Raw genomic sequence first — 10,508 nt, 5'->3', positions numbered from 1 at the left:
TATTAAGATTGCGTGATGAACATAAAATGATATCGATTTAAGATTGCGCGCACTTTTTTTTTTGAAAAGGAAAATGCGAGAACTTATATTAAATCGATATCCGCCACAACTTGGACGGCCTCAGGAAAATCGGTTACATAGACTTGTTCATCCCCTATATTCTCACATAATCTTGCACACAAATGTGCTACCGTATTACCGTTACGCTTAATATGACAGAAGCCACGACAAATTGAATTAGAAGCTAAAACCTGTACTTCTTGGATACAAAGACTAAGCGGACTCGGCACCTCCACTCTTTTACTCACAGCCCGTACCACGTTGAGCGCATCCGACTCAATAACGACTTGTGTAAAGCCATTATTATACGCCAATTCGAGACCATAAGCCATTGCTTTCGATTCAGCGACATCAACATCCCACGCTGCACGAACCCTCTTGCTAGCCACCAGTAAAACACCCCCATGACAGTCTCGAGCCACAACCCCCAATCCCACCGATCCATCCTCCAAGACAGCCGCATCAGTGTTAATTTTTATCACTCCCACATCCGGCTTAAGCCATTGCACCCCACCTATTTCCTGTCTCGGACAATTTGCTCCTCCAACCCGCTGCATATACCCATTGTACTCTTGAACCAGTCGCATAAAGCCCAGCACCGTCACCTCTGGATTCCTCTGTTCATCCTCAAAAATACGAGCGTTGCGAATAGCCCATATTGCCCACACCAGAGCCAGGAAATTCCCCTTCTCATCACCATGGAGTTGCTCCAAAATCCAACATAACCAATCGGAAAAAAAGAGGTCAAAGGTGCAGCACTCACCGTATCAGCAAAACTACTCATCGCCCATTGCACGCTAGCCCATTGGCAAAGATATAAGGCATGAAGTTCCGTCTCCTCAGCCCCGTCACAGAATTCGCAGTGACTATTGGGACAGCAATGCCGTCTATTCAAATTTACACGGACCGCTAGAGTACCGTTGCAAGCTCGCCACAAGAAATGTATAAGTTTTGGAGGTATAGGAAGACCCCAAAGACGTCTCCACAGCCCGTCATTCCCAACTTGCCCAGCCAACTCTACCTCTTCCAAATGCGGACCCATGCGGACCCATGACATTGCGCGCACTAATACAAAATAACTTGCTTAGTCAAAGATTATGATTTTGATGATAAAATAAAAAAATAAAAAAAAAATAATAGTTGGTGGTACAAGTTAGGGCTATAAAATGGTACTCCATTAAACATGGTATACAACATACAAATAACAATCATTATTCATTAATCAAAAAAAAAAATATGAAGGTGGTTTGTGTGGTGGCATTAATGTTGATGGTGGCGTTAGCGACCACACTTAAACCCGTTAGTGGTGCTCGCCATATACTCCAGAATGAGTCCTGCAAATGGCTTAATGTGGTTTGTATGACCGATGATGATTGTTGCGTCGGCAATGTCCGTTGCAAAAAAATTATTAGCGGATCCGTGAACGCTGGCGTATGCACCAGGCTGTTGCCATATTGCCATACTTCGGATTGTTGGAAAAATGAACAATGTTGTAGTAAGGAATGCATCAATTCCAAATGCACCAGCTGTCCTTCCTGCAATTAACTTGACGAGGTTTGTATGTATGTTCCATGTAAACTGTTGCGAAGATCATTCATTGTTTACAGCTATCGGTTTTTTTTTTTTATATTTCGTATTTGCTCGTGTTGTTGTTTTGTTGTTTCTGTATTTTTATGAATAATAAATTTTCTTTTCTTAAACTAGCTGGAAAGCCGCGGCTTCGCACGCGGTATCCAACTTTTGATTTTTTTTGCGAAACTGTAAACCGATTCAAAGATGTCCTGTAAAATAAACGCTTATTTTATTCAAACAATATTAGTAATATACAAAGTACATCCGTTGCACATTTTAGATTACATTTACATATGCTTCTACCTACACAAATGTCTCATGTAAAATATTTCACCCATTAACATCATCGCTCAAAATTGATAGTCTCCCCTACTGTTTTGAAAACTATGTAATGCATCATCTAAATGGGAAACCTACAAAGAGTTGTCATGGCGCGGTGCAATTAAAACCACCTTATATTATACTCCTTCCAATTCTATATATTCTTCCATATTTCCTTTTTTGGTTATTCGAGTTTTCTTCTCTATTTCTCTTTTAGGTTGATTTGTCTGGTTTAAATTCAATGGCATGTGAGGTAGTGTGTGTTGTGTGGTTAAAATTCAATTTCTAATTTTTTTTTGCAAAAACTAAGGGGGGAGAATATATATAATAGGAGGGAGTACTCGATAGTCATCAAGTTTATCAATTCAATAAGATAGAATTTAATGGCTAAAACTTGGGTGGATTCAATCTTCTCCAAAATCAATCTTGTGGATGTTAATTTGCCTGAGGGCCGAGGCTATGCTTCTAGACTTCGAGTATGTCACTCCCAGATACCCTAATCATAAAAAATAAAAATAAAAAAAAGGAGAGAATCGTCACTGACATTAAAACATACGAAAATACGAAGGTGGGTATGAGATTCCAATTTAAAGGGTTTTAAGGGAAGACATATCAAACTCTATCAAAAAGCGGAACTTGAGAAAATTAAGCCGTGTTGAGCTGTTTAATAATCGTTTGTCAGGGGAAGTTCCGGTTAGTTTTTGGAAAATTCAGACCTTAGAGTATGTAATTATATATGGTAACAATCTAACAGGAGAGTTGCCTTGGGAGATAACCAGATTGAAAACCTCAAGAACATTTCCTTATACGAGAACAACTTTTCTGGAATCATTCCTCGAGGTTTAGGGATAAATAGTAGCTTGCTGCAGGTTGAATTTACCAACAATAGGTTCACTGGTGAAATCCCGCCCCACCTTTGTTTCGGAAAACAACTGGAAGTGCTCAATCTAGGTGAAAACATGCTTACGGGTAGCATTCCACCTGGTATTGGGAGTTGCTCTAGTTTGACAAGGTTAAGGCTTGAACAAAACAAACTCACGGAGTCACGGGAGTAATTCCGGAGTTTGCTGAGAATCACAATCTATCATTTATGGATGTTAGCGGAAATAACATTGAAGGGATGTTGCCACAAAGCCTTGGGAAATGTCGGGAACTCTCTTCAATCAATTTCTCGAGGAATAAGCTTAAAGGCGTGTTACCACCACAGTTCGGGAATATGACTAATCTTCAAGCTGTGAATCTATCTCACAATCGTCTCACAGGACCGTTACCATATCAACTCGGGAACTAAATTATGGAAAAAAATACCTTACTCCTCTTTTTTTAAGCATAAGGAGAGTACCACTTCTTCAAGTTCACATTTCCGTGTCGACTAAACAAAATGAAAAACTGAATCTGTAAATCAAGTCCAAGGAAGCATTCAAGCTACCGATCACCAATAATCAAATATGAACTAACTACCACCTAGACAGGTGTAACACTTACAAAATGTGTTAAACTATATTCCTCGCAAAATGGACGATAACTACTACCTAGAACGTGTTTTGTTTTATTGTTAGTGGAATTAAGAATCAACCCAAAGAATTAAGAGATGGTGATGAAGGGTGTTTACTCACTTTGGCCATGTTGGATCCACTCATAAAACTAATAACAAAGAAGCAAAAGCAAGGATGACTAAACCAAAGACTAACCATCCTTGTATCAGCAAATTTAGCTTTACCTTTTGGAATTGCCATGGTCTTACAATCCTACTTGTCTACATTCTTCTGTTTCAGCATGTTGTTCAGAGTCGGAATTCCCGTTATTTCTTTTTCACAGTTTCCTCTGTCAATTAACTAATTAATGGCTGTGATTTTCTATGGGACATTTCAGCGAACACTTGGTATGCCTATAAGCAAAAATACTATATTCAGGGCAGCATATACTAAACTTCAACTATATTATTTTCGATTTGCAGCTTGGAACGTAAATAAGAAAATCACAGATGAATTACCTCATAAATGCGATCTCGACCGACAAAAAACCATAAAACAGGGTAGCTCTTCACCAACAAATGCGGACAACGTAGCAGCAATGGAATTGTAATGAAAACTTTCGAGTTCAATTGTTTGTACTTCTACATAAATTTGAAAGAAGTAACAACGTCAAATTCCCTATTATCGACAATCTCTAATCAATTAAAATCAATTTAATTTTTACATAAAGATAACAAAAAAAATTAAGATGTGGAGAATGGAGGATGAAAATGATAAGAATGATAGAGGAGAAATTTCTGGATACATGTATAAGAATGAAGTTAAAGATGAAGAGAAAATTTCAGTCGGTGGAGTACATCTGATGGAGAAGATAGAATAAGAAGTTGAAGGCGTGGAATGCAGACTTGATAAAATATGGAAAATAACACGCAGATGGCATTGACCGTAAATATTGGTAGAGTCGAAGGGTATAGGCCGCGCCAAAATAGCCAAACCCCCTATTCTCTTTTTATATAAGAAGATATAAGATAATTTGTGAGTTGGAAATTTGGACTCGTGGGATTCGGATTCGATTTTGATCTGCAGTCACGACTAGACCTATACTCGGGTCGGGCTAGGGTCGGGCTCTCGTGGTCAAATCCAGGCCAGACCAGGGGAAAGGGACGGGCTTGGCCGGGCCGGGCTGAGATATGCTTGACCCGGGCCAGGACCAGAGGCGGGCTAAGGGCGGACCGGACTGGCGGGTCTTACCATTTTATTTTTTTATTTCTTATTTTTGCTAAAATGGCGGGCCAATGTCGGGCCGAGCTGGAATTTCAGGACCCGGGCCAGGCCAGGGTTAACGGCGGGCTAAGGCCGGGCCGGGCAAAGTTGCATAAAATAACAGGCCAAGGCGGGCCGGGTCAGCCCGTGCTGATGGCCAGCTCTAGTCACGACCGCTACATTTCATTCTGTGGCGCTTATACATAATAACAAAAGATACTTAAATGACAAGAAATCATACACAAGCAAGTGAAACATAATAATTAATTCAGCAAACTATTGACCCATCACTTAATCCTGCAAAATTCAATATCACCAGTAATCTCTACAAGAACAAGAACCGTCTTTGAAATGATGATACCTATTCGTATCTCTTACAATAATCTCTCTCGAAACAATCTTACATATGAACTTGAATGCAGTATGACAATCTAAACAAATCCGCAAATTCTTCTTTATCATAATCGGAGCTCCTGGAGGCGTTACAAGTAGTGCAAATGCAACTGCAAGTTTTTCACTGTGATGAAGAAGTAACTCTTCCTTTTCACTCCGGTCAACGTCATGGAGATCAATCTCCAACACGGGAACATACCCTTCTTTCACCATTAGATCTTTTAGCTCGTATAATTTAGCATATATTTCCTTGCTTCTCGGATGACTGTTATCTGACACGATAAATGTGTGCACCTTGTCTTTCACCTCGATCCAGCTCATTCCCGGCTCTTTCTTTACCTTGTTTTCTTTCATTAGTCTTCTCATTTCTGTCACATTTTCCCACATTCCAGCTGATGCATATAGGTTGGCGAGCAGAACATGGGTACCTGTTACGAAATAGAATATCACACGAGTGACTTCTCCGGCTCCAGGGTGAAAAACCATCTTTGCTACATGCTGTCCTAAATTCTTAACCATACCTGACTTCTCCGGCTCCAGGGTGAAAAGCATCTCTGCTGCACGTTGTCCTAGCTCCACGTTCTTATGGGTTTTCGCTGCTCCAAGTAGAGAACCCCAAATTGCTCCGTTTGCTTCATAGGGCATTTCATTCACAAGCTTTAATGATTCCTCTAATTTACCAGCTCGAGCAAAAATATCGATCATACAAGAATAATGTTCTTGGGTAGGTTTTATGCCATATAGAGTTTCCATTGTTTGGAAATAATGTTTCGCTTCATCAACCAGACCTGCATGACTACAAGCACAAAGGACACTAACTAGAGTAACATGATTCGGATGAACACCGTCCAAAAGCATCTTATCGAATAATTCAAGAGCTTCTTTCCCATGCCCATGGTTAGCAAGACCTCCAATCATAGCCGACCAGGAAATTATCCCTTTCTCCTTTAACCGAGAAAAGGAAAGGGTCGCGTCATTTAGACTTCCACATTTCGCATACATATTCACTAGAGAATTCCCGGCAAAAGTATTGGAAGTGTACCCAAGTTTCAAAATATGAACATGGATCTGTTTACCTAATTCATAAGCCGACAAACTTACACAAGCGCTCAAGAGAGCACTGCAAACATAAGGATCTGGTAAAAGCTTCATCCTTAGCATTTTCCGAAAGAGCTTCAAAGCTTCCTCACCTTGTCCATGGTGAGAGTAAGCTGTGATCATAGACGTAAAAGTTGCCAAATCTCCAATTCTGGATTCGTTAAATATTTTAGCCGTTTCTTTTATTTTGCCACTTTTGCCATACAAGTCTACAAGGCTATTTATCACATAATCGTCAGAGTTCAGGCCTGATTTTACTGAGATTGCGTGAATTTGTGAACCAACTTCGGTATCCTGCAAGCTACTTAAAGATTTAAGAATTGTCGATAAGGTAGTCTTATTAAAACCTACTCCGTTGTTGTACATTTCACAGAATGTGCTTACAGCACCCTTGTCGTTACCATTTAGCGAGTATCCTGAAATCATTGCATTCCATGCAATGAGGTCCTTCTGCGACATTGTTTTGAAAACAATCTCAGCATCTTCCATCAAACCACATTTGGAGTACATATCAAGCAAACCAACTCCGATAAAAAGATCTGCATTTACGTCTTTCTTCATCAGAATCGAATGGAGCTGTCTGCCTAGCTTTTTCATCCCCGATCCTGCACATGCTTTAAGTGCGCTTGATAAACTGAACATATTTGGATACACTCCTGAATTATTCATCTTACAAAACAATTCCAAGGCCAAATCATGTTCGCCCTGAAGCGTAGAACCTGCAATAATGACATTCCAAGAAACAGTATCAGGTTCCAATATATTCTCAAACGCAACTCGGGCATCCTCCATATCACCTACTTTTGCGTACATGTCAACGAGTGCATTGATAGAGAATTGATCCCGTTCATGTCCAAGCTTAATTAAATACCCGTGAATTTTTCTTCCTGTATTACCATCCCCTCTTCCTGCACAAGCATTCAACATACTTGAAAGACTAAACTCATTCGGTTTCATATTAGTAGAAACCATTTCACGAAACAAACAAATCGCCTCTTTGAAAAAATTCCCTTTCACATAACAAGAAAACAAAGCATTCCACGAAACAACACCCCTTTCCGGAATTTCATCAAATAATCTTCTAGAATCCCGAAACTCACCACATTTTGCATAAACAACGACTAACGTGTTAGCCACGAAAACATCACCACCAAATCCTGTCACCAACACAACCTTATGAATCTGCCTCCCAAACACCAAATCCTCCCTAATTGAACAAGCTTTGAGCACACTCGAGAACGCAAACTCATTACAATTAATACCCAACAACTGCATTTCCTTAAAAGCCAAAACCGCGTCTTTCCACATTCCATTCTGAACATACCCAGATATGATCGCAGACCAAGAAACCAAATCTGGTTCAGGACTTTCATCGAACAGCTTACGTGCATAACCAAAAACTCGACATTTTGAGTACAAATTAATCAACTGATTCCTAAATCTATCATCGATTAACAACCCGGATTTCGTTAACTGACCATGGATTTGGAATCCAAGATCAATGGACTTCGTCTTACAACATTGCGATAAACAAGCATTAATCGAAGAACACGACGAAAACAAATTACCATTTTCAGGTAACTGTATGAACGAGCTAGGTTGATTTTGTTGGGTAAATCTGGGTAAAGTTTGAAAGTTTTTAACAGAGAGAGTGGGAGGAAAGTATTTGAATGACAGGTAAAACCGTTGGTAAAAAAGTGTGTGGCGGGAAACTAAGCGATGAATGTTCATGGTCCATTCACTTACTCTAATGTTTGATCATGTAATAAAGTGCCAATGTTGCATAGAGACCCGATTAACCCGACCAGATAAAGTTGGCCCGAGATCTGATAATGATCCGAATTGACCTGACCTAAACCTGATCCGAACTTAGATAGACCTGGAAGCACCTGGCCCAAGATGATCTGATTTGAAACCGCCCACAGAAAGATGACCCGACTTGAAATGACCGAAAGCGACCCAAAACGACTAGATTAAAGTTGTTTGTGAAATAATCTCTTTATCAATTAAAGTTTGTATATTGAAAATCTAAACATTTAGTAATTTTTGTATTATTTTTGGTGTCAAATAAGACATAAGAGCAATTTCTGTATTATTTAATTATTTTTGGTGTGGTGTATGATGTTTGCTGATGATATTGTGTTGATTGATGAGACAAAAGAGGGGGTGGAGAGAAAGTTGGAATTGTGGAGGCAGACTTTAGAGACTCGTGGGTTCAGATCAAGGGGGAGTAAGACCGAGTATTTGAGGTGTCAGTTCACTAAGGTGGCGGGGTTGAGATCGACAGAGGCGGGGAGTATTATTTTCGATGGGAATGTTGTTGAGGGTTCGGATTTCTTCAGATATCTAGGATCTATTATTCAAAAAGACGGAGAGTTAGACGGAGATGTGGCTCACAGAATTAAAGCGGGATGGTTCAAATGGAAGAGTGCTTCAGGGTTTCTATGCGATAAAGATATGCCCCAAAGATTAAAGGGAAAATTTTATCGCACGGCAATTAGGCCTGCCCTACTTTACGGCTCCGAGTGTTGGGCCATGAAGCATTGTCACATTCAAAAGATGAGTGTGGCGGAGATGCGCATGTTGAGATGGATGTGCGGACATACAAGGAAAGATCGGTTAAGGAATGAGGTGATTAGGGAAAAGGTAAAAGTGGCGCCAATAGAGGACAAGATGATGGAAAACCGACTAAGATGGTTTGGCCATGGGAGAAGGAGACCTATGGGCACCAGGTTAGGGAGGCGGAGACTTGGAGAAACAGAAAAAGGTCCCTAGAGGCAGAGGAAGACCGAGACAGACATGGTTGAGAGTGATAGAGCACGATATGAGAGTTCTGGGGCTTGAGGAGAGTATGGTGGCGGAGAGGGCACAATGGAGGGAAATGATACACGTGGATTTTTAGTATTTGATGTTTTTTGACAGATTTTATTCTCCTCTCCTTTATTACACTTTTTTACAAACCACTTTCTTATAGATTTTATCTTTCTTATAGATTTTACCTAGTTCATTCCGGATCCTTAACTCTATTTCGGTTTTTAAAAATCGTTTTAATTTTTTCTCTCGATTTAAATTTTAAGTTTTTATAAAAGAAAGACGGAATTCGATTTTAAAACTCCTAAGTTTACCTTGACTTTCCATTACATTTTCGTTCTTCCTTTTGTTTTTCATCTTCCCTTTTTTTATTCGCATTTTGAGGCGTGCGTTCACCCATGGACGGTTCGAAAGGATGATTCATGTCAGCCGATCCCAAATCATTTTGGGATTAAGGCTCTGATGTTGTTGTTGTTGTCAAATAAGACATAGGGAAGAAAACCGAATAGCCTTATCAAGAACTAGGGAAGAAAAATATAAAATAGGAGGGAGTATTTCGTATTTTGATTTCAAAATTCACCTCATGTAGATATAAATTGATGGAGTAAGTATATTATTTTTTTTATTTTTATTTTTCAAATGAGTAGAGTACTTTTCTTTCTTTTCTTTTAGTTCAAATGAACTTACTATGTCGCAGATAAAAATCAAACCCTCAATCTCACAATTAGGGTAATAGAACTTTTATAGTTTTATCACTAACTAAAGTAAAGCCAACTCTTATTTTTAACCCAAAATCTCATTATAGACGGCACATATCCGTCTATAACTAAAGACGGGTCAAATACAATACCACATTTCTAATAGGACAAACAACAAGTGGGGTGATGGGGCCAAAAATATCACCACTTTTAAGCTATTTGACCCGTCTTTAGTTATAGACGGATATATCCGTCTATAGCAAAACTAGCTGTATTTTAAATACGGAGTACTTTCTCATAATCTTATTTATAGTTTTTGCAATTATTTCATCTATCATATGGATAACTTCTTTATCATATTTCGTTAGCACGATATATTGTCTAGAGGACCACCATGATTAAACCTCAATTATTTGGGGTTGGTCATATTGTTATGGATAATAATCAACAAGCACTGTCAGCTCCAACTATTTTATACTCCATATATTTGATAGATACATGTACTTGTACTTTGCCCTCGCAAACGGGTCATTCAATTATGTATCGAATCAGTTTCATTTTGTAGATTTTTCGGGTTCACATTTATTCGGCGTCACGTCTAATTCAATTATGTACGGAGTAATTAAATACTACTCTTTCTGTTTCATTTGTTTGTTATTAATTAAAATACTTTTTAATAATAAAATAAAAAAGATAAATAAATGACTGAAACATATGAATTATTCATTTAATTCGATCCTACGAAAATTAGCACCCTAAATGAAATGGGTAAAATAGATTGGACAAGATAATATTAAAGTACTTAAAAAATAAAACG

At 38.9% G+C, this 10,508-nt stretch overlaps 1 protein-coding gene and 1 long non-coding RNA gene across 3 annotated transcripts; both read right to left on the bottom strand.

Annotated features, from left to right (window-relative positions):
* Positions 1–1,136: 1,136 nt before the first annotated feature.
* Positions 1,137–4,389, bottom strand: LOC141592910 (uncharacterized). Of its 2 annotated transcripts, none has more exons than XR_012521248.1 (3): positions 3,947–4,389; positions 3,674–3,841; positions 1,137–1,595 (listed from the first exon to the last, which is right to left on the bottom strand). It is a non-coding gene; the product is annotated as an uncharacterized LOC141592910 (long non-coding RNA). The 2 variants fall into 2 exon arrangements; XR_012521247.1 differs by lacking the exon at positions 1,137–1,595 and adding an exon at positions 1,602–2,449.
* Positions 4,390–4,957: 568 nt separating this feature from the next.
* LOC141592912 (pentatricopeptide repeat-containing protein At2g03880, mitochondrial-like) lies at positions 4,958–7,995 on the bottom strand. Its single transcript, XM_074413800.1, has 2 exons — positions 5,606–7,995; positions 4,958–5,512 (listed from the first exon to the last, which is right to left on the bottom strand). The coding sequence occupies exons 1-2, from the start codon at positions 7,911–7,913 to the stop codon at positions 5,004–5,006; spliced, it is 2,817 nt and encodes a 938-aa protein (XP_074269901.1). The 5' UTR covers positions 7,914–7,995; the 3' UTR covers positions 4,958–5,003.
* Positions 7,996–10,508: the final 2,513 nt, after the last annotated feature.

Source organism: Silene latifolia, chromosome 7, assembly GCF_048544455.1.
Source record: "Silene latifolia isolate original U9 population chromosome 7, ASM4854445v1, whole genome shotgun sequence".
Classification (NCBI taxonomy): Eukaryota; Viridiplantae; Streptophyta; class Magnoliopsida; order Caryophyllales; family Caryophyllaceae; genus Silene; species Silene latifolia.
This window is presented reverse-complemented; position numbering and strand designations above follow the sequence as displayed.